The sequence below is a fragment of the Grus americana genome, chromosome 26, assembly GCF_028858705.1.
Source record: "Grus americana isolate bGruAme1 chromosome 26, bGruAme1.mat, whole genome shotgun sequence".
NCBI classification, from domain to species: Eukaryota; Metazoa; Chordata; class Aves; order Gruiformes; family Gruidae; genus Grus; species Grus americana.
In genome coordinates this window covers 5,421,990-5,445,245 of record NC_072877.1, presented here as the reverse complement: position 1 = coordinate 5,445,245, position 23,256 = coordinate 5,421,990, and the positions used below count along the sequence as shown (strand labels likewise).

Here is a 23,256-nt window from a genome sequence, read left to right as displayed (position 1 = left end):
GATCTTTCCAGTGCTTTGCTGAACATGGTATCTGAGACTTGGGGTTTTCTTGCTTCTCATAACCTCTACTATGTATGTGTGTGTTTACCTAAAGATAACCATGTATTTTTTTTTTTCCTTTTTCTTTTATTTTGACTTTTAGGAAGCCCTGAAGAAAGGGGAATACGGAAATGGAAGAAAGGGGTTGGTAAAGGAAGCAAGTCACTGGATGGCATGGAAACATATGATTTGCCTTTTGGCATGAACTTTATTAAAAAATACAGGTGTTTCAGCTTCCTCCCCATCAGCCCTACCTTCATGGGTTACACGTGGAAAGGCTTCAGGAAAAGCGGTAACTGCAGGAGTTCAGATGAAGACTCAGAAGCTACAGTATAGCCTTAGCTGAAATTATATTATCTAGTTGTAGTAAAAAGATGTATTTGCAGTTTCTTGCTGATTAAGAAGCATTAAAATATATGTTTTGTATATCTGCATTTAAATTCTGGAACCAGAGCTGAGACGGATTTAAAAAAAAAAAAAAAAAAAGCTTTCCTGTTGTGGGTGGTGGTAGCCAGATCTAGTGTCTCTGGGTCACATTTACACATACTCCTCTGATTTTCAAGTTATAGATACCTGCGCACCTCAGTCTGTTTATTTTAAATGGGGCATAGATTCCAGAAGTATGTAGGTGCTATTGGAAAATGTTACTTTTTATGGTGGGTTTATTTAAGTCATTGATGCTGGCTTTTTTGGCGCATTCATTGCTGGCAATGTTAGTTACGCCAGAAAATTTGAATCCTGTGAGGTGGCGGGGGGGAAGAAAGGAAAAAAACTTTACTTCCAGTCATGTCAAATCCCATGTATATTGTTTTCTACTCACTGATTTGCACATTCCATATTTTCAGCCCCCTGGCAACCAGGCTTAGTTGATACTGGCAAATCACGAGAGTATTTTTTGAATTACCGATAATTCAGTCAGACGTCCAGTGTTAAGACAGAAAGTTTCTGTAATAACTTTGCTGATGAAAACTATGACCGACTTCTGATAGCTTAGTGCTGTAGAAGGAACCGCTCATTTCATGTCAGTTCGCAGTTTTAAACGTTTGCTTTTTCTGCCTGGCATTTAACCACCTAATAATAGTGTTCAGGTGCAGGTTTTCTTTAAAGGGACACACGTAGCTTGAGTTTTACAGAGATGGGAAGCTTTAACTTCCAGATGGGACCTGATAACAGTTTTTACAGTGCAATGCCTGTATCCAGCAAGACATTTCCTGAACAAAAATGCTAATTTGTTGAGCAGTTCTAAGCAATTAACATCTGCATACGGGCAGCTTTCCCAGCAGGGAAAGCCACGCTGGCTGCCAGCATTCGCTGGTTTGGATCTGTGCAAAATTTTCTTGGTTGGACATTGAGAGCCGATGCTGCCTCCGAGTGGCTTACGTTGCATTGCCTCTTTTTCTTCTCTCCTGGTGAGTTTTCTGCAAAAGCTCGTTACTGCTGCGGAGGTGATCTTGAACGGCAGAGACACTACGTTTGATGTCCACATCCACTGGATGGTCTAACGGGTATTGGGTCCAATCAGGGCACCATTCAGATTTTTTTTTTTTTTTTTTCCTGGAATAGTCTCAGCTCTGATGTTATGTGGGTGTTCATGCTCATCATGCATTCATAATTAAAAGTTTTATTCATGTTTAATGTTCTTACTATTGCAAGTTAGTTTTAGACTTCAGTGTGGCCCCAAAAGCATTTTTAAGCTGTGGAGATCATCAGGGAAATGTAGTGTAATGTAATTTCAAGGCCAGTATGCTCTACGGTGCTTGCGTTCTGTATTCCTGGAAAAAACATAACAGTAGATCCTGTAATTCACTAATATATTTATCAAAGTTTGACTACTGGACAGGAGCGCAGGAACTCTGTTTTCTCTGAGTCTACTTCCAGGTGAATTTGTTCTTGGTTATTGAAGCATGGAAGGGTTGGGGTGGGGAGGGCAAGGAAAGAGCTTAACGGATCAGTACTGAATAGTGTAGAATCGGAATGATTCCATTGATATCGTTCTCAGCATGCCATGGCTGTTTCCTGAAACTATTTTATACCGCTTTTTCCATAACAAAGCATGTGTTTGTTCCTGCTTCAGGGAACTTTCAGTAGTTTGCAGTCTTGGTGTCAATTGGACTTTCTCGAAAGCTGGTCGGAAGAGTTATTGTGTAGTAGACAAGGTTAGTTTGCCTGTGAAACAAAGTCATTTTTGTAATTTTTAAATTTTTCCTCTTCAGGTAATGAGGTGTTAGATTTCCACATCCACTTGCAGATAGTTTGAGTGCGGAGACCTCTAGTCAGTGGCACGAAGCTTCTAAATTTCCCAACTTGATGTGCAACCAAAGATATGTGGGAGACATGGGGGAGTTAAAAATATATATATGTATAAAAGGAGGGAAAAAAAAAGCCACCTATATATGGTGGTTGTAACAATGTAAAATGCCAAAGTTGGTTATCTTATAAATGTTGAGAAAGGGAGGCTTTTTTATTTAAAAAGGTGCCACCTCAGAAATACTGAAATGTCAAGTCCCGTGATGCCGTTGGGCATGGAGTGCGGCAGTGACACCCGTGTCCCCAGGCTTTTCTGAGTTCTCCCCCCAAATATTCTTTTGATAACCTCAGTGCTCACGCAGTCAAGTGATGAGGCGATGGGAAGTAGCGTTTGTCTTCTCTCACCTTTGGCTGAAGTAAAGCCCTGTGTGTTCTGCATTGCCTTCACTTGAGAATTGCCGAGATGCTTCAGTCAAATTACAGGGCAACAAATCCAAGGATATTATTTTTCCTCTCCCTGGAGCAGAACACCAGCCCTTTCTTGCAGCATAGGAAAGACTCTCTGAGTAGGTGAAGTCCTATTACTCGGTTTAACTGTTGGATTTAATTCTTTTTGTGATGTTGGGTCCTACCGTGCTGATTCTGTTGCCTGGCTGAGAGCAGTACAGCAGCATTTAGCCGGCACATTTGCTTTTCTAGCCACTTACCTTGGTAACACTAAAATAAGTAGTTGTAGTTAGCAGTCATTTTTGTAATCAAATTTGGGTATGTAACAACTCCATCTTACTATGAACGTGAATGGTTAAACATGAGCCTCAGTTTTGCAAAGCAGATCTGCTGAAGCACCTGTGGACCTTAAATCCTTCTCCCACATCTGATTTTCTACACTGGCATTTTAGTGGTTATTGTGAAATGCCCTAGCCAGGGGGAGCACGGTGCGCAGCCCGAGCTGCAGATGCATTGCGGAGGATTAACTTGCAGTTTGGAAAAGCATTTAAATACTTCGTGTTTGCTGGTTATGTCCAGGCTTTGATGCGTTAAGAGTGGCTGGATATAGAAATCTGACCGTAAACGCAATGTTGTGTTTTTCCTATATATGTTATTGCCTGCCTTTCAAACAGCTAAACGAAACAAAAACACATAGGGAAGACACCACCTGAGAGATGAGTTAAGAGGCAATGAGATGTTTCAACCAAACGTTAAGACAGAAGGGTAGAAATATCATTTTGTCATATCAAAGATGGCATCAGTGTATGCAAAGCAAAACAACTTGGGACTTTTGTAATTGATATTCTATTGTAATTTTTTTTTTTTTTAGGTTAAATTAAGAATTCTTGCTAACATGTTGAAACACATTTTCTAAAGCAAATACTTGCAAATTATACCTATAGAAATTTAGGTTTCATAGCTAACAGCTATGACTGATTAATGTTGTCATATTAGAGTGCGTTGGCAGAGGAACTTAATCAGGTACCTCGCTCAGAATGTTCAAACTTTAAACTCAGATTTTGCTTTATGCCTTTTAATACTGACTTTAAATATGGCAACTTGGTTTGTACATGAATATTGCAGTATTTTATTTCCATATATTAAAAATAACATTTCCACTCAGGATAAATGATCGCAGTTTTCCTGGGAGGGAGTGATATGATTGTCATGACAATGTCATGTGATGGTAGAATTTCTTCATTGACGAATCTATAGTAGTTGTGTATACTTTATTTACCCATGTTTATGTTCCTACCAAAAACTAAAGGGTTTCTTTATTGTTCATCTCCCTACTGAGATCTTGGTACTCCCGATGCAGAATTGGCGCTTGCAAACTGAAACCCTCGGTACTGTTTATACCACAGGGAGCATCAGTGAGTGTGACCGGTTGTTCATAGCATTGCGTCCCTAAGAAAATGGTTGAAAATCACATCATTTGTGGTATAAACAGCACTCCAGGCGCACGTGGTGTAAAATAGCCGACTTCCAATGGTTTGAGCGAACCGTTGGATGCTGACACGCAATCTAAAACATAATTTGTATGTCGATGTAGAAAATGCATGTGTGACAGACCAGCACAACCTACAGTGTTTCTTTTATGTGGCCTTCTTAAACCAAAAGCAACTTTTTTTTTCTTTTTAAGGGGGGGGGGGGAAGTGGTGGGTCACTCTTTTTTCTTTCTTTTTTTTTTTTTTTCCCCAGCAAATGTCCCACTTGGTGCACGTTTCTTAATATTTCTTACGGCTAAATGGCCTTTTGGGCCGTGGGACGACAGGTACTCTACGCTCTCATGTTTCTGTAGCTGCCATAGGTCATTGCAGTATTGGAGGAGGCCACAAGTTTGCTGGTGTTTCGCTTCTGCCCATGAGTCTAGACAGCTTAGCGCTGGGCTGCTTTAAGTATTGGGCATCCGTGTTCAGAACCATCCGAAATAATCCTGTCTAGTTCTAATTTGACTGTGACTGTGCATCGTCATCCGTACTTATTGATATGAGAGATATATTTAGAATTGCCTTGTGTACTATCTGGCATTTACTACATCTTTCCAGGTAAATCGTCTTGCTGCCAGTCCAAATTACTGTACTTTTGTCTGTTTATATCAACCTTTGGCATAACAAACTATTGACTGTTCTTAGGCAGTGGGGATAAATTTTTTTTTTCATGACTTTTTGTGACTGACTTTGGCTGTAAAACTTTTTTGTTAAACAGCAAGAGGTGTTTTTTGGGTTTGGGGTTTTTTTTGGTTTTGTTTGTTTGTTTGTTTTTCCCCCGAGATGTGTAATTCTTTTATGGAGTTGTTTTTTTAATTTCATTTTTTTTTTTCTAACATTGCTTCATTAAACAATTAAATATTTAAAAATGTAATATTTGGACCAGATGTTGTGAATAATAGTAGATAAAGCTATTTTATTCTGTATTTTTAAAGCTGTTCAGTATAAATAAACGCGGGCATAGATGCAACTTGACAGCATGGTGTTGCACTTCCTTTTAAACATCCGCTTCGAAGGAGAATCGAGGTGAAGAGCAAGCATTTCTTTGTAGCAAGTGCCACCTAAAAATACAACGCCCAGCCGCCTTCCCAATCCTTCCAGCTCTTTGCCCACAGCTCGTACCATGAAGACACATTAAATTTCCTTGATTTATTTGGAAGAATGCAATGAATTATGACCTGGGAACAGCTGTTTGAGGATGCACAGCACCTTTAGATGTCAGTCAGCCTTCAAGATATCTGAGCTACTATTGGTTTTTAGTGGGAATTAAGACACCCAAATACCTCTCTGAATTTAGGCGTAGCCCACCAGGACTAGTCCAAAAAATGATGGGAAGAAAAATGGCAAAAAGCTGCCTAAGTCAGGAGCAAGGGGAGGTGAAAGTAGATCCGGTATCAAAGCTGGTGGAGCAGCTGTTTGACCAGGGCAAGGGATTTCTATTCGTTCCTGAGCTGGGCTGGGTTTGGGGCCGGGATGAAAACTGCTCTGATCTTAATCCCGATTAATCCTTCGTGCTACTGGGTGAGAGCTCTGGAAATAAAATTGAGTTTTCTCCTTGTGTCTTGCCCGAATCAAAGATCAGCATCAGCAGCGTAGACCCAATAAGAAGGGCTTTACCCCAGACAGAATCTCAAAACCTGAGGATTTTCAGAATGACTGAAACCTCCTCAAGCGGGGACAGTGACCGTGTTTTGAGGAAACACGTATTAGGTAGGAGCAAAGGCCATTTCGAGAGCCACGTCTCTTCCCATCTGGTTCCCGGAGGCTGCGTAACGGCTAACAGATGCTGCTAAGCCAATGTGCATCCAACTGCATAATATTGTTTGGTCTTTACTGACAATTAGCTTGGGGGTCTTTAAGTCAAAATAATGGGAAGATGCTAGGGTGTGAAAGGGAGTTTGGATGCTTGCTCAGTCTGGGGGGGAAATACTTGAATTTTGGAGAATTTTGGAGCTGGTGCCTTACGCTTGGGTCTGACCGAAGTCCTTGACCTCCAGGCTCAGCTATGGGAGCAGAAACAGAAGTAAATGAATCTAATCCAATGGTTTAAAAGGCATGAACCACATTCCCTGTCTGACGTTTAGCACAGAAACACCGATTTAACCTACAGATTGGGTGCTGTAACGTCCCTGTGTGGCAGAATGCAGGCTCTGACTTGGGAGTGTCCTTCTCCTGGGAGTTTTTCGGCAGCCAGGAGGGATGCTCAGGCTCTGGCAGGGCGGAAGTTTTGGTCTCCTGCCACGTGGGTTTGGTTCCTCTTGGGTTGGTGCTCACAGCCACTGTGCGGGTGGGGAGCCGGCAGCCTGTCTTACCCTCGTGGGTTGCAGGGTGTCCTCATTTGGCAGGAGCGGGTCAAGTTCCTTTTATTTGGTAAATAAATGCCTCTGTCCAGGCTCCATCCTCCCTGACACACCGCGTGTGTGTTGAAGGCAACGAGCAGGATGTTGCAAAATCAGGATTTAACCCCAGCTCTGCAACCAAGTTCCTCCTCGTGCTCACGCAGGTGCCCACAGCAAGCCCCTCTTATTTTTTTTTTCCCCTTTTTTCTCCAATAGCGTCCAACCTGCGCCCTGGGGGATATGGTAGAAGCTTTCTCTCTCTTTGGGGCTAAATCCCAGGGTTTGGGGGCTGGGGTTTGCACGGCGCAGGCGGCTGGGGCCGGCTCCGCTCCATTGTGCAGCGCGGCTGGGCTCTCCCGGCAACAAAGGGCCTCTCATCTCCTCCAGCCCTCGAAGATGCTGCTGGAATATAAATACTAACCCCCATCCCGGCTCGCTTTCGCCGAGTCAGTGTTTCCCCAAGCCAGATGGCTCCTCCTGAACTTCTCAAATTTTACATACAAGTCAAAAAAAAAAAAAGGAAGGAAAAAAAAAAAAGAGCTGATTATAATCCGTGGTTGTAAAGACTGCTTGTTTTGCTAAACCAGCTGTTTAGATTATTTCTTTGTTTTTGTTTTGGGGTTGTTTTTTTTTTTTTCCCTTCGTGTGGGCTGTTTCTAGGCAAATTCCTTAAAAAGAAAAAAAGCCCGGAGAAGCCACAAAGCACTGGGAAAGGTCAGGAGCAGACAAAGGCGGAGGGATGTGGCCGCATGCTGCTGCTCTTGTGGAATACATAATACCTCTGCGCTCCCCCAGACCTTTCCCGGAGCGGCACAGGGTGCACAGGCAGGATGGGACCCACAGCCCTGGAGAGGAGGCTGGAGCCTGAGCGCCGTTTCAGAGGTAACTGTGACCCCGAGTTGCAACATCTGCTTCCAGGCAGATTTTTTTTTTTTTTTTTTAAATTTATTTCCTCTTCAATCCCCTTCTCGGGGGCGGTTTTGGATCGGGACGGGATCCCATCACCGTGGTTGGGAACGGATTGCTGCCAGTGCACGGCCCCGTTGCACCGTCCCAAAGGCAGGACGGCGACGTGCGATGCCTGCATGGCTCTGGCACGGAATATCACGGGCTTTGGGGCATTTTAAGGCAGAAGTAACCACTTTAGCCTCTGTGATGCAGCCTGCAAGGCTCCCGCCGGGAGTTCTGCACGGAGCTGGAGCCGATCCGAAGAGCATTTGGAACCCGGGTGCATGGGATGGGGCATCCTTCGGGATCCTGGTCCTGGGGTGCAAGCTGGGTGCCCAAAACAGGGTGTCCTTTGGGAAGTCCGTCCCAGAGCCTGAACCGGGGGTTGGAGCTGGAGCGTCCTTTGGGATCCCAGTCCCGGAGAGGGGGGGACAAACTGGGTGCCCGAGGTAGGGCATCCCTTGGGGGATCCCCAGTCCTGGCTCCCGGTCAGGGGCGTCCCTTGGCATCCCGGTGCCGGGGTGACCCTGGGTGCCGGAGAAGGGTGTCCCCCGGGACTGCAACACCCCCGCCCCGCCCCTGCCCGCCCCTGCCCGCCCCGCCGAGGGGCGGCCCTACGGGGGGCGCCGGCTGCGGAGCGGCGCGGAGCGGGACCGGGACCGGGTGAGTGCGGGCGGGATGGGGCATCCCCGTCCTCATCCCCGTCCTCATCCCCGTCCCCGTCCCCGTCCCCATCCCCGGCACGGCGGCGGAGCAGCCCCAGGGCTGAGCCGGAGCTACCCCGGCGTCCCGTCCGCAGCGAGCAGAAGGCGAGAGCTGCACCCACACCCTCGGGGGGGGGGATCCGGCCCCCACGCCCCGCACCCAACTAATGTCCTCGGCATCACCCTCTCCTCCCGGGCTGGCTGCTCTCGCAGGCTGGCAGGGAGCCCTAAGCACCCCCGGTTCCCTGGTCGCTCCTTTGCTGCAGCCTCATCGCACCCGGGCTGGAGACCCACCAGCTCCTTCCCTGTAGCCCACAACAAGCTGTTGACGGCCACTAGCTCTGCTGGGGGGGTCTGACCTGCTGAGTGCTGGCAATGGGTCCCCTCGCTTGTCCCCAAGTGAGCCAGCACCCCAATGGCATTGCCCGCCAGCAGCTCTGCCACCGCTCCCTGCTCCCCTCCTCTCCCCCTTGCAGGACGGGGCTGAGCAGTTGGGTTGGCGAACAATAGCGGCGCTGAAAAACAATGGAACTGCTGCACCTTCGCGCTTAGGGACACCGGACGGACGCTCGGAAGAAATCCTGACTCCAAAATAGCGCCTGGGCCAGCGCCACCGCTGCACTGGCCTGCGGGAGCCGTCCGGCGAGCACCGTCGGTTGAGCAAAGGATCCACTGGACGGAGTGAGAGCGCTCGGTCGTATTCCACTGCTGAGCAAAGCAGCGTTGACAGGCTCTTGGTGCCTGCGAGGGAGGAATTGTTACCTCTGGATGGTGCTTTGCTACCGATTGCGTTGGGATCGATGCGCCGTTGGGCTGGTTAAAAGCTGCCCTGGGCTGCGGGGAAGCAGCAGGGTCTGTGCAGGAGGGAGCATCACGGCCTCCCCAGGGAGCGGGATATTCCCACAATCCCTCTCACGGCGGGGGGGAAGCCTCAGCTGTGCCGAACCACGTCTCCTGCCTGAGCAGGGAGATGCTGAAGCGGCAGCAGGGATGCTGCCAAAGCATCCACATATCGTGGGAGGGGACTGAGAAAAGCAACCCTCTCCCCCCCACCCCCAAAATGTTCCTTTATTTGCAGGAGCAGGGAACACCATCCTTCTCCTGCTGCAAATACAATCTTTGGGATTTTTTTTCTAATTTCCCCCCCCCTTATTTTTTTGTTGTTGTATCTGAGCTGTGCATCTCCTCAGGAGCTCTGCGAAAGCGAGCACTGGTCCCTGCTCCATGCAAGGGGTTGCAAGCATGGCCAGGTTCCCTCTGCACCGCAGGGCAGATGGGGCTGTAGGGATGCAGGAAAGGGTTCTAGGAAGGTTATTTGCAGGGAAGGGAATAAATCTGGGGGCCACCAGGCCTGAAAGTGGCTGCGGGAGCAGCCAGTGGCTCGTGTTGGAAGACAGACAGGGCTGAAATCCTCCTGCCACGTGTGCAGGGGGAATTGATTTGATTTGATTTGATTTTTCTTTTTAAAGTGCTTTGCAAGACAGCAGCAAAACCTCAGCCTGTGCTAGGTGAGGGAAATACATCAGCTCAGAGTAGGGAAACTGAGGCACGGGAGGTGCCAGGAAATGAAGATGGTGCCAAGCTACTGAGGTTGAGCAACTGATGGGGCAATTTGCATGTTTCCAGCCCTTTTATTTTAGTGATTTCCAGCCTTTTGCCAAAGCCACCGCAGAAAATTGAGGCTGGTGGCAGCTTATCTCTGTTTGGGGATCTCCGGGCAGCTGCCGCTCCCTTCCACATGTAGCCCGGCGCTCTCGAGACCCAAAAAAGGAAGAATTCACCCCTTTCCTTGCTCGGAAGGGGATGTGATGACAGAGGCGAAGGTGGGGCAGTAAACAGGAAACCGGGCTCCAGGGCACAAGGGGATGAACCTGCGCTTTGGGGCTCCCCTTCCATCCCCAAATGAGTCTTTTTTTTCAGCTGGGCTTTGCCTTGATGTCCCCTTCAAGGGAACCGGGGCTTCGCCTTCACCCCTTCGTATCGCCACGATGCCACAGAGTAAAACTCCCTGCGACAGCCAAGGCTCCACCCCAGGCTGCACCACTCGAAGGGTTTGGGGTTTTTTTTTTTTTTCAGCCACTTTGGTATTTTTGGCAACACTTTTGCATGGGCAAAGCAACGGCGTGGTGTAATCCTCCCTCTGTGCAGCAGCGCCTTAGCGGTGACTTCCCCAGAGCTTTTTCGTCCAGTTTCAGGGGACACCCACAAGCGAGATGCTTATTCCTACCGTTTCCGTATCTTGCAGCTGGTAAACCCCAAATTAAGGTTCCTGCCAGAGCAGGTGCTGTGTGGCTGCCGCACCGACATTTATCCCAAAACCACAAAGCCAGCTGCAAAATCCCCTCCCGATATCATTTCTGAGGGATAAATAAGATTATTATTGGGTTTATTCCTTGTGGGAGGATGGATGGATGTGGGAGAGGCGGCTGCCAGCCACGGGAGGAGTGTTGATGCCAGGCTTTGCCGGGATGCTCGCACGGCTCCTTGGCTCGTCAGGAAACCCGAAGCTTTGTCAGCTTTTCCGTTGCGACGTGCGATTTTTTCGGTGGCGGGTTTCTCTTCTGCTTTCTCCAGGCAGAGCTGAAGCCCCGGGGGCCAAGCCGGCTTCCTGCCCTTCCCCTGCCTGTTTCTGCCTGCCTGAAGGCAGGCTTCGCTTTTGCAACCTCTTCTCTGGTTTGAAGCATGACGCAGAATATTTTTGCTGTTGCATGTCATTTATTTGCTAGGATATATACCGCCGTGTGGGGTAAGATCGCTGCTGTGCTGAGGTTCTGGGGGGGGAAGGACTGGTCTGTGCTCCGACACAGGTTTTACCGCACAGCCTTGGTTGAGTCATTTATCCGCCTGGATGCAGTTGCTGGAGGGTTTGGTTGTTTTTGCAGGAAAACGGGTTTGTTTCCCAGGGGATCGTGAGGAAGCACATGGCGATGCGGGAGGTGGAAGAAAACAGCAATTTGTGGATCAAATGCTCTTTCCTCACTTTGGTTTTTCTTTCTGGAGAAGGGAAGGGAGGGGAGAGACTCTGGAAAAATGAAAGCCTGGCTGTAGGAGGGTTTGGGCAAACACCTGAGGAAGAATGCGACCCGAGAAGCCCTGTCTCATTGCTCAAAACCGCCCTGATGTTACACTTCAAGGTCTGGCTTCCAAAGTGCTCCAAGCCCGCGAGCAACCCTGAGGGCTTCACCCTAAATCTCATCTTAATTCCCCTCCGTAGCATCCAAAACTCATGCTCGTGCTCTAAGCTGGGGCTGCTCCAAAGCTGGGATTTTGGGGCGAGCGTCCGAGTCCTTACAGGAGAGCAATGGAGATGTTTTGGCACTGGAGGGAATGCACAAAAATTCAACCAGTGTCATAAAAAAAAGTAAAATATAAAGGAACCGGCCCAGCATCTCTCGCTGCTTGTGAAAGTCGGCCCTCATGCCCGCCGCCTGCTTTTGGGACGGCATGAGAAAGCATCAAGCCAGATCCAGACCTGCGTGCGTGGAGCTTCATAACAAACCCCTAGTAAAAGAAACGGAGAAAAGGAGCAAATCCTGCTCATAACCCTTCCACCTCCAGGTCTGGCACCACCGGGGTGGTCCGTGGGCGCTCGAAATGCAAATGGTAGCGTAAGCGTATCTCTGCCGATATTAAATTTTCAGTGAGTTTACACCACTTCTCCCCTTATCTGATTTCTCCTCCCTCCCCGTTCGTTTTCCCGGAGGAGCCACATCAAACTTTACCCGTGGCTGCATCCGCCAGAGCCTTTTCCCAAGAGCTCTTCCAAATCCACGCAATTTTTTTTTTTTTTTTTTCCTCTCCATTATCCATGGGTGTGTGTCAGGGATGCGATAACGGGGCGGTTCACGCCGATGCTATTCTCTCCTCCCTCTTTGCAATTCAGCTCCCATGAAAGAAGAGCGGGAGGATGGATTACGGCGGCTGCGAGTACCTGGTCCCCTGCGGAAAAGACAAATACATCTCCAAGTAAGATACTCGGTAGGGCTGTAATGCAGAAATACAGTCGGTGATGGTAGCTGGGGAGTTATCTGCAATATTCCCCAGGGGTTTTTGCTTTCGAGCTGGGAGGAGTTTGAACTCAATTCGGTTGGGTTTGGAAAGAAAAAAGCCATTCTGGGGCAAGAAATGGCTAATTCCTTAAAAAAAAAAAAGGGTGTTGATGGGATTTTTAATTTTTTTTCCTTGGGAGCATGGGCAAATGCGCTATAAACTTTCATGAAATACAGATTTTGCTGAGAAAGGTCCCAATTAGTAATTGTTCTTTTCTGGTTTGCTAAATATGTAAAAGCATGCCTAAGTTTCAGGGAAGATTTTGGAGGAGATAAAGCATATACGTGATATTTTTTCCCCTTCTTTTTTCTTTCTCATGACCCCAAATCCCCGTGATTTATGCTTCTTTACACTAGACTGATGATGCCAAGCTTCCTTAAACTCCATCAGCCAGCCCAGCTGAATTAATGACAGCTTTATGAATTAACGCCAGCGGCATCACTGCCCCATGATGCATAGCTGTGCTTAGACGGCCTGGTTTTATTTTTATTTTTATTTTTATTTTTATTTTTATTTTTATTTTTATTTTTATTTCTATTTCTATTTCTATTTCTATTTCTATTTCTATTTTTCATTTGCAACTGGAGCGGGGCTCAGACTTTTAATTTGAGCTCAAGGTCAGGGTCCGGAGCGACAAGCCGATGTGATAAATTTGCCTGTGATAACTTGTGACTCCAGCGTGACCCAAGAGCTTGGGCGCTCTGAAAAAGTCCTTGGTTTTCAGCCTTGTGACCGACTCCGCCAAGGTCTAACAGGTTTTCTTACAGCTTTTCACGCAGTGCGTGGAGGGCACGGTCGCAGGGGAGCTTGTCCCCCCTACTCGTGGTTGCAAAGGGCAACCCCTGCCCCCTCCACAAAGGAGGTCTAAAAGCAGCAAAAGACCCAAATTTGCCCCAAATTAAGCTGGTTTGGGTCTCCCAGCAGTGGAGCAGGTTCATTGCCCAGCCTGGCTCTGGAAGCAATTCCTGCTTTCTCCTAGTTCCCCAAAACTCCCCCCCGGCTGGCTCAGGTGCAGCGCGTCAGGTACCGAGTGGTGCCTGCAACGTCCCCCCTCGCTCCTCCGCGTCTCTTCTCAGCATCTTTCCCGTTATTTTGTTCTTCCAGAAATGAGCTGCTCTTACACTTGAAGACGTACAACATCTACTACGAAGGGCAAAATTTGCAGCTGCGGCACCGGGAGGTAAGAAACCCCCCCCGGATGGGTACCCAGCTTATTTCTGGCAACAGAGAAAAAAAACGAGGAAATTGGGTTTGATTCAGACTTGTGAGGTCCAAAAAAACAATGCCTCTTAGGAATCTTCATGGCTCTTTGTATTTCGGACGCTGAGCTGCCCCTCTCTCGCGCAGGAGGAAGGCGAGCTCATTGTGGAGGGGCTGCTGAACATCTCCTGGGGCTTGCGGCGACCCATCCGCCTGCAGATGCAGGACGACAACCAGCGCATCCGTCCTCCACCCTCCTCTTCCTCCTGGCACTCCGGCTGCAACCTGGGAGCCCACGGGTGAGTGGAGGGAAAAGAACCCCCCACCACCACCACCCCCACCCCCCGGGCAGCGTTTGCTGGGTTACAACCCCAGCCACCTTCTCTGGGTCCTTTTTTTTTTTTTTTTTTTTTGCCAACATGCATCACCACGAAGAAGCCGAGTCTGAAAGAAAGAAGCTTCATTTCACTTTGCAAAGACTCCTCCTTTCGCAAACCACTCCCTTTTTGCAAAGACCCCCCTCACCTTTTGCAAAAACCCCCATCCTTTTGCAAAGACCCCTTTGCAAGAAGCTCCCTCCAAAAACCAACCCGTGTTTTAATTTTAATTTGAGTTTAATGCTGGATGTTGCTCTGGGCCCAAGTGATTCCCCTGGGACACCCAGCTCCCAGCCACCCTCTGCAAACACCCATGGGACCCTGGGCTGCAGCGTGGTCCTCGAGCGCCCAGGACCACCAAGTCCGTGGGTTGTCCTGGCCATGGGGGGGGCTGCCTGGTTTTTATGGGGTTTTTATGGGGTTTTTTTTTTAGATGTCTGGGGGGAAAAAAAAAAAAAGGCAGGTTCAGCTTTGCTTGTGCAGATTGTGTGCTGGAGCTTGCAAAAAGGCTGTTTCAGGCTTCAGCATCCCTTCCTGGGAAAAAAAGGATGGGATAAGACCCTCCAGAGGGTTTTTTGGGAGCGGGACAGGATGGGATTCAGGATTTATATTGCGACCAGCCTGTGCGGTGACCCTGCGGGGATGGTTATCTGCCCAGTCTGCTGGGAGAATGGGCTGTTTCCCATCCTGGAAATACCAGTGTGGGGGCTCAGAGGGGAAAGCATCTGGGTTCTCAGTCCCTCTGCAGCTGCACGCTCACAGGGCACCCATCTGTTCGGGGGTTTTTATCACCAGGTCCGTGCTGAAGCCCAGCACCTTGCCAGACATCCAGGTTACGGATGCGGAGGCCACGCCAAACGCAGAGGCTCCCGGGAGCGGCGCAGGTGAGCCGGGCTGGGATCCGGTTGGGTTTGGCCGGGCACTTGGGAACAGCTGCCTTCTGCTCCGGTTTAATGTGAGAAAAATATAAACCAGCCATCTTTTCCTCTAGAAATCGGTGTCTCCATCTTGCTCCAGGTTACTCTGAGCCATTTCCAAAGCGCCTCTATTTAATTTATTTAATTGCAGCAAGAAAATCTCAGCCCCGATGGCCCGAAACCCTTCCTAAGGGCTTTTACTCGAGGGAGGTGCCACGGTGGGACGCGGTGAGGAGGAGCTGGGAAAGGAATAGGGGGATGGAGCAAAGAGCCTCGTGGGATCGTGGGATCGTAGGGAAAAGGATGTCGGCGCTTCCCCTTCCCGGCAGCTCTGCTTTTAGGGAAGAATAGGCACCGTTGGGAAGTGCCGTTACCATGGGGAAGTCAACATTTCTGCAAAGGGTTTCCCCCCCCCCCTCCCCGGTTTTTCCTCTGTAGCGAGGGGGAATAGCTCATCCGCCCCGGCCCTTCGTTAACCCTTTGTTTTTAGCACAAGGCAGTGAGGAACAGGACACAAGCTGTCCCACTGGCAATTCCCACTGGAAAAACCTGCTTTATGCATTTTTCTCATTCGCCTGGGGCATTTTGCAGATACTCCTGGCTTTTTTTTAATGGAAATACACCCTGGAGGCAGAGAAGAACCAACTAATCCTTGCGGCTTTGGGATGCTCATCCACTTCCCAGCTCGGGGAGGAGCTGAGCACTTGCAAAACTCCTTGCGCCACGAACCCCTTTGCCCCATCCTTGATCCTCCAGCTTTTCCCCCTTTCTCTTTGTGATCTCCCCACGCATGACACTTTTCCCCACCCCCCCCCCCACTTAAAGCTTGCCCAGCCGATATCCACAACTCATTGCACCGTAGAACTAACCCAGCGGCTATTTCAGCCAGCCGTATGACGTTAATCCTCCGCCAGCGCCCAGAAAGAAATCTTTTGTTATTTTTTTTTTTTCCAAAAGCCTGTAAAAATCAGCGCATAACGTGCGTGCACAGCTCCTCGTGAGTGCTTAGTCACCGTGGCCCGTGGCGTGCATCTGGAGCAGCGTGCACCAGAGATATTTCTTTTTTTCTTGTTGCAGACATGCTTTGAATTAAAACATCCAAGCTCGAGCCCCAGAGGTTCATTAAAAATGGATGAAGAGCTAGTTTATAATAACCTGGACCCAGGCCAGTTTTCACACAGAGATCTGAAGCGCTGGCCTCGTTTGCCTGTTCTCATTAAAGGAAAGGAGGGGGGGATGGGGAGCAGGGGAAGTTAAATTATGAAAAAGCGAGTAAAGATGCTCGAGTTGCCGGGAGAAGAGGCTTTATCCAGGTAGCAGCCTGGATTTACACAGTTAATTCTGAATTAATAGCCTCCTTCAGGAGCTGGGAGAGAGTAAACCAGTAGCTGCTGTGGTTTAAACTGGTGGGTCAGAGCTGTCCTGGGAAGTTTGGAGGGCTGTATTGCTGGGATGGGGACCGTTGCATCCATGGGGGGACTCCCAGGAGCTGGTTTGCAGCGGGGAGACGCTGGGATAGGACACCGGGGGGGTTCTTGCTTGCTCCCGTCCTCAGCCCCGTCCTGCCACCGGGATCTTTTCCAGCCACCAGATCGCAGCCGGAGGAGACGCCGCAGCTGATGCGGACGCGGAGCGACGTGGGTGTACGGCGCCGCGGCAGCGCCCGCACCCCCAGCGAGCAGCGGCGCATCCGCCGGCACCGCTTCTCCATCAACGGGCACTTCTACAACCATAAGGTGAGCCCGGAACCTCGCCGTCTGCCCAAAACCTCTCCCAACAGATCAGTGGGGAAATCCGGGGGGGCGGGGGGGTTTAAATGGACTTTACACCCCACAGACATCCGTGTTCACGCCGGCGTACGGCTCCGTCACCAACGTCCGGATAAACAGCACGATGACAACCCCCCAGGTCCTCAAACTGCTGCTCAATAAATTCAAGGTACGTTATATATCCCCCAGCACCGTGCTCCTGGGTTGCTCTGCCCAGGGAATTTATATCCCGTGCATTTTAATATCTAAAATGCAAAAGCAGAGTCAAATAATGGGAATTTTTTTTTTTAATTGCCGTGAAAGTCTAGGGTAGGAAAGTGGATCTTTAATAGTGATTTATGTCTCCATTCAGATTGAAAACTCGGCGGAGGAGTTCGCGCTGTACATCGTCCACACCAGCGGAGGTGAGGCTGCGAAAAACTCCTGTCCCGGCGCAGCCGGCGGGTCGGATGTGGCAAAGGCCAGCCATCCGCCGGGCCGAACACCAGTGCTTTTGGTGTTGCAGAGAAGCAGAAGCTGCGAGCCAGCGATTACCCCCTGATCGCCCGCATCCTGCAGGGCCCCTGCGAGCAGGTCTCCAAGGTCTTCCTCATGGAGAAGGACCAGGTGGAGGAAGTCACCTACGACGTGAGTTTGCCGGCACGGGATGCTCGGTGCTTTTGCCAGGGCCGGAAAACTGGGGGGACGTCTCCACACTGGGGATGCGGGAATTGCTTCGCTTTGCTCCCGCGTCTCCCCGTGAAAACTCCTCATCTTGTAGGGAAAACCTTGTTTTGTGCTTAAAAAAGCGTCTCTAAACTTGTTTTGAGAGCAAACACCCCCAGCTCTATCTTGCTGTCCCAAATCTGACCGCAGAAGAGCAATTGCTGCACGTCCTTTGGCATAATTGAGATTTTTTTCCAGCCGGGGAAGGCGCTGCGCATGGAGAACGGCTCGTTCGTGCCATCTGCCGGCTCCCTCCCACCCGACGCTGCTCTGCTCTTCGGTCAGAGCACGGACGCTCTGGGGATCTGCTTGGGTTTAAACAGCACTCAGCGATGTGCTGGGGATGTGCAGGGCTCTGCACGTGAAGGGACTGACTCTTGCAGCCAGTGGGTAAAATAAAATAAACTTTAGGTGGCGGTTTTTTTCCCAATTAGCTAGCGCTCGTTTGCACAAGGTGATGTTCGTGCAGAGGAAACGTGGTTTCTTTTAGGGTTTTTTGCAAAAGTCCAGGTGGGGTGTCCTTGATTCCCCAGTTAAATCTGGGGAGAGGATGCTGCAAGGTAGCCTTCAGCCTCGCAGGGTCAGTGCGTCGCCCTCTTCATCGCCTGGCTTGGTGTTTCTCTCCCACCCAGGTTGCTCAGTACATCAAATTTGAGATGCCCGTCCTCAGGAGCTTCATCCAGAAGCTGGAGGAAGAGGAGGATCGCGAAGTGAAGAAGCTAATGCACAAGTATGCCGGGCTTGGTGCCATCAAAGGGACGTGCTGAGCTTTAAGGATGTTGGGGGGGGGGCGGGTATTTTGGTGCCAAAAATTCATTTGTACAGCCTTGCATCCCTAATGCATGCACGAGCCATTGGGTTTTACATTATTCCAGGTTTTTCTTGGCATTTTGAGTTAAAAGCCCAGCTTGACGCTGCAAAAATCCTCTTTTCTTGTCCTTCGCCTCTCCAGATACTCCATCCTCCGGCTGATGATCAAGCAAAGGCTGGAGGAGATTTCCGAAGGTCCAACGGCAATGTGAAATGCTTCGCTGGTGCCCCGGCTCCCGGTTGCGTTGGCCGAAGAGCCATTTGCCCGCAGGACGTACTGTACCGGATCCCAAAGCCCCCCTGTCATTCCCAGAGTGCTCCTGGTGTCCATCCGGATTGCTCCGGCTCTGAGCCAACCCATCCTCCCGCACCTTCATCTGCGCAGCATCCTCGAGGGGTTATTCCTCTGCAAATGGAGTTTTGCCCAACAAGGCTCCGGCCGGTGGCAGCTTTGGCCAAAATCTCAAATCCCTGGAAACAACAGGGGTGGGGGGAAAAAAAAAAAAAAGAAGAGGAAATCTGTGAGCAGGACGAAGCCGCCGAGGATGGGGACAAGCGAGGGCTGCAAGCGTTCGAGAACAAGAATTCTGGCTCGGTTTGAAGATGCTCGCTTCAGTGGTGCCCGCACATGGCTCCCGGTGGAGGACCCACGGCTCGGTGGCAAGAGAGCACAAATAATTCCTCTTTTTTTTTTTTTTTTAAAAAAAAGCACATTTCTATTGCAATAATTCACAGGTGATGGGAAGCTTTTGTAAATCGATGAGTCCGCTGGGAATTTGGGGGTTTTTTTAACACTTTTGCTACCGAAAGCAAACCTGGGGACTGACCGTTGGATTTACAGCAAAAGAGTAAATTGCGTTTTTCTGGCGCATTCCCTTAACCTGCATCTGGTCGCGTAACCCCCTCCTTCTCCCCTTTCTAATTTGCACTAATGTTAGGGACTTTTTAAAAAAAAAAACAAACCCACAAACCACGATGTCAAACCTCTCTGGTAGCCATAACATGCCAAATAGCTCTTGCAGGAATAGTTGACGGCAGCGAGCGTCTCTCGAGGGATGCCGTACAGAAAGCGGGGGCGTGGAGGGAGAGGCAGAAGTAAAGAGGATTTTTATTTTGCAAATCGGTTTTGCAGCAGCGCCGGTGAAACCGGGACCAGGACCGGCTCCGTTATCACCATTACACCTGGAGAAACCTCTTTCCTCCTGGGCTAAACCAGCAATATCAATTTTATACCTCAATGTGAACTAAAACTCTGACTTTCTCCCTCCCTTGAGTTTTCGCAATGTATCTTTGTAATTTTTTTTAAAAGTTGAATTTTAATGGTACCTTTTCCACCTTTAACGTGTGTTAGAGAAGGCATTGTACAGCACGAAAAGCTTTTTATGTATTTGAAGGATGACTGTGGCATTGCTTCGTTGATTAACAAGAAACCAAAATATGTAGAACTTAATACAGAATGAAACCCCCGAGTTTGAGCCTGGTTTGTTCCAAATAAAGCACTTTGTGGATAGAAATGCTACTGAAATGGGCTCCGCGTGGGCTGGGAGAAGAGCAAAACCTGCCTGAATCCCGGCAGTGAAGTTTCCCAAGGAGAAATGCTCCTGCCTGGCAGATTTGGAGACTCGCAATTAAATTGCTAAAGGATTTTTTTGGGGCTGTTGTCAGGTTTATCCAGCCCTTAGAAACCATTTATCCCCAAGCACTGTGGTCGGCGGGCTCCGTCCTCTGGATATTTCCCTTCCAGAAGGTAAAACTCCCCTCTAGAAGAAAACCTCCGCATCCCTTAGCCTTGTTTTATACCCAGTGAGGTTTTAGACTTGATATAATCAGGTTTTTTTCTCCTCCTCAAGGCTGAGCTCGCTGCATCCCCCAGGTTATCCCTCTGCTTTCTCCCCGAAGCTGCCGGCCCTGCGTTATCCGGCCCGTTGAAGCCCATTTATCCCTCCCCGCGCAGGAGGGGGGTATGAGTGACGTTGGCTCCGCGTACCAGAGCTTTATCCGCCGGGAAAAGTCTGATGTGAGTCAAGCCCAGCGGGCACAGACGGGAGGAGCCATCACCGGCACGGCCCCGGGTGCACGGGTAAGGGCGGCATCCTCGGCACGGAGCTGAGGGATGGAAAGAGAAGGAGTTGGGTAGATGGCGGGGTGAAACACGTCGGGGTTTGGCACGCACCTGAGCTGGAGGCTGGGATGGGGAGAGCGGCCCAGGGAGGCATCGCATCCCGCCTGGCCGCTTCCGCCCCGGGGTGTTCCCTGGGTTGTGATCCGTAAGGTGGGAGACTGCAGGGGAAATAAAGGGGAGAAAAATAGGAAGGAAAATATCCCCGTGTCTTTATTTTTATGGGGTTTGCCACCTGGGTTTGTGGGGTTTCCAGCGGTGGCAAAGCAGCTGCAAACAGCTGGAAGGGGGACGTGCATTTCTCCAGGATTTCTTAAAATAAACCACGTTAGTTGGAGGAGCAGGACAGCGAAACGAGGCAAATTAAATTAATCAAGCCTTTTTTTTTTTTTTGTCTTTTTTTGTCTTTTTTTTTTCAGCATGGGGTTTCGGAGCAGGGGGGTCAGGCCTGGCACCTTCTAGCAGGGGAAAATGCTGACACGGGGATGCTGCAGCCGGGGCGGCCGGCCAGGGGGGCTCTGCTTTTTCAAAAGGCTTTTGTCAACACAGCTCCTGCTATTTTCAGGATGATTTTGGGGCTGCGATGGCTCAGCAGCTTCGGTACAATGAGGCTGTTTGCTCAGCTGCCGGCTGGAGGGGTTGCAGGATGGGGGACGGGACGAATCGCATCACGATGCTCCGCTGCTTTGCAGCGGGTTGGAAAAAGGAAGGTGCAACTTTGCTCAGGAAATTGGGAGGGTTTGCATTGCGCCATGCCAGCAAATATATTAAATTGTATGTATTGAATATGGTAAATAGATTCAATAATATATTAAATACATTCTTAACTATATTAAATGTAGGTTGGCCCGAGCCTAAGGCAAACCACGCAGTGCATGGAGCCAGGATCCCTGCGCTCACCATTTCTCCTTGTGCCCCTTTCGCAGGTCGGGCAGGATGAGGCCCCGTGACGCCTGGTGCTGGGTGGCGATGCTGCTGCTCGCCCTCTTCAGCGATGTCGCTGGTGGCCGCCGCGGTGCCAGCGGGAGAACCGGCGGGCGAGGAGGCGGCGGCGGCGGCGGGGGGCTGCGCGGGGGCTTTCGGGCCGTCTCCCGCAGCGGTGGCACCCCCGGCCGTGGCTCAAAGGTGGCAGGGGCCATCGCGGCTGGTGCTGCCGCAGGGTACGGCATGGGGCTTTTGGGGCGCCCACGGCCCTCCCGCCTGGGTCATGGCGTCCCAGCAGCCCGGCAGCCCCCGCCGGTGGGTGGCTTTCACGCCCCGAATTGGCCAGACGTGGGTGCCAAGCGGGAACCCCCCAGCCGTGCACCCGGGGGCCGGCGCGGTGGCATTGGCCCCGCTCTGCTGCTGGCACCCGCCGTCTGCTTCGTCAGCCACGAGCTGCAGCGCTGAGCACGGGGAGGGGACCCTGGGTGACCCCTGGCCAGCCGAGCCCACCGGGATTTCTTAGCGAATGACTTTTTTTAGGAGATTAGATGTGGCTTGGGGAGGTGGGAGAGATGCTCCGCCGCTGCCTCGGTTTCCCCCCGCCCGCCGCCGGCAGAACGGGACCCTGGGCCAGCAGCCGGAGCTGGGCAGCCACCCCCTGCTCGTGGAGCCGGCCGGATCCTGCAGACCCCCATCTGCAAGAGCACGTAGGTGAACAAATCCAGCCCCGCAAGGACTGTGGATATTTGCACCCGGAGAGGTGCTGGCTCAGCACCACTAGCACTTGGCTCTGGTTTCCCATTGCGCGGCTTTACCAAAAAACACTCCTTTCCCCCCAAAAGAGCGCTGAGACTCGGGGAGGGGGGGGATGCAGGGCTTGAAAAACGGACCCCCTCTGCCTTGCAATAAAGTTTGGCCTTGAGGCATCCTCTCTTTTTTTAACCAAATCCGTCATTTTTAGCACCGGTTGCAAACAGAGGAAGAGCCGCGTTCTCCAGGGACGCTGCGGGGAGGGGGGGGCGCGGAGGGCTGACCATGAGTCTCAGGGACAAACCCCCACCCTGTCCCATCTCTCTGGCTTTGATATGATCACACGTGTCCCAGCCTTTAGCATCTCCAGCCCAAAACACCCCCAGCTGGGGGACTGCCCCTCCCTCAGGCGTTTCGTGCCTGGCAGACGCAGATCCTCCCTGGGAAGAGCTCGAAAGGAGCAGCGAGGGACGCTTTCCCCTCCAGGATCTGCATTTTCTCCTCTAGTCCCTGTCTTGGATGGTTAAACCTTCCCTAAAACCTGGCCTAGCTGCAGCGAAGAAAAGAAAGAGGTGCCAAGCGAAGTACTAGGGATTAAAAAAACCCCTGGGGGCGGCTGCAGTGACCATCCCCCAGCAGGTGAGTCCCTCGCTGGAGTGTTTTTGAGCCTGAATGTCTGCGAGCGGGTCACGTCGCCTTGGAATTACTGGGGTTTTGGGGTATGAATACCCTAATCATCACCCCAGGAGCGCTGTAGAGTCGGGTCTCGCCTCTGTTGAGGGGTGGAAGGAGTCCTGGCTGATGCACGTTGATTTTCTGGGCTCTTTTACAATAATTACTTAAATTTTACAGCAGTCATTTGGCTCCTGAGGGATTTAATAGTGTTTCAGAGCAGGTGGGCACGGGATGCCCCCGAGGCCGATGCTCTTGTGGCTGTCCAGATCGCCATGATCTCTCCCCTGGTTTAGGGACAGCTTTTAGGTTGAACAAATCCAACTATTCCTATAATGCACTGAGGGGTTATTTTTTTTTTATGTGCTCATTTAAAATAAACAATAAACCCCCCAGAAACTCCAGCCACAGCTCAAATTTGCATTTTTCCAGCATATATTTTGCTTCCAGACCTGCCCGGGTTACACTTCAATGTCCGGATCCCATCACGAGCATCCTCTGCCCGTTTACCGAATTTGCAGCCTGAGCTCAGGAACACCGCAGGGATGATCATGCATTTCTTCCATCTCAGTCCCAAATTTTTCGTGCTTTTTTCCCTCCTGGGGGGTGTGCAATACACAGGGACGTGCTCCAGTCTCGCCCCCTAATTTAATTTCCAGCCCTCGCAAAGGGCTGTGCTGCAGGAAAAGGGCTTAAAAGTGATTAAT

General features: G+C 50.4%; 2 protein-coding genes across 10 annotated transcripts in view; both read left to right on the top strand.

Moving 5' to 3' along the window:
• SLC23A2 (solute carrier family 23 member 2) overlaps positions 1-5,240 on the top strand; it is a 58,761-nt gene extending 53,521 nt beyond the window's left edge. For all 5 annotated transcript variants that reach the window (XM_054804437.1, XM_054804433.1, XM_054804436.1 and 2 more), the window contains one exon: positions 143-5,240. In XM_054804437.1, coding sequence (XP_054660412.1) covers positions 143-375 — 233 coding nt within the window. In that variant the 3' untranslated portion in view covers positions 376-5,240. The remainder of the gene's footprint in view (positions 1-142) is intronic.
• Positions 5,241-7,331: 2,091 nt separating this feature from the next.
• RASSF2 (Ras association domain family member 2) lies at positions 7,332-19,551 on the top strand. 5 transcript variants are annotated; one of them, XM_054804454.1, is made up of 12 exons: positions 7,335-7,486; positions 8,733-8,937; positions 12,140-12,222; positions 13,411-13,486; positions 13,654-13,805; positions 14,679-14,767; positions 16,385-16,536; positions 16,637-16,738; positions 16,922-16,973; positions 17,075-17,196; positions 17,907-18,004; positions 18,227-19,551. In XM_054804454.1, exons 3-12 carry the CDS (start codon positions 12,164-12,166, stop codon positions 18,294-18,296), a joined length of 972 nt encoding a protein of 323 aa, XP_054660429.1. In that variant the 5' UTR covers positions 7,335-7,486; positions 8,733-8,937; positions 12,140-12,163; the 3' UTR covers positions 18,297-19,551. The 5 variants fall into 5 exon arrangements, with proteins under 5 accessions (XP_054660430.1, XP_054660429.1, XP_054660428.1 ...); XM_054804453.1 differs by lacking the exon at positions 7,335-7,486 and adding an exon at positions 8,144-8,215; XM_054804455.1 differs by lacking the exon at positions 8,733-8,937 and having other exon boundaries at positions 7,332-7,486.
• Positions 19,552-23,256: the final 3,705 nt, after the last annotated feature.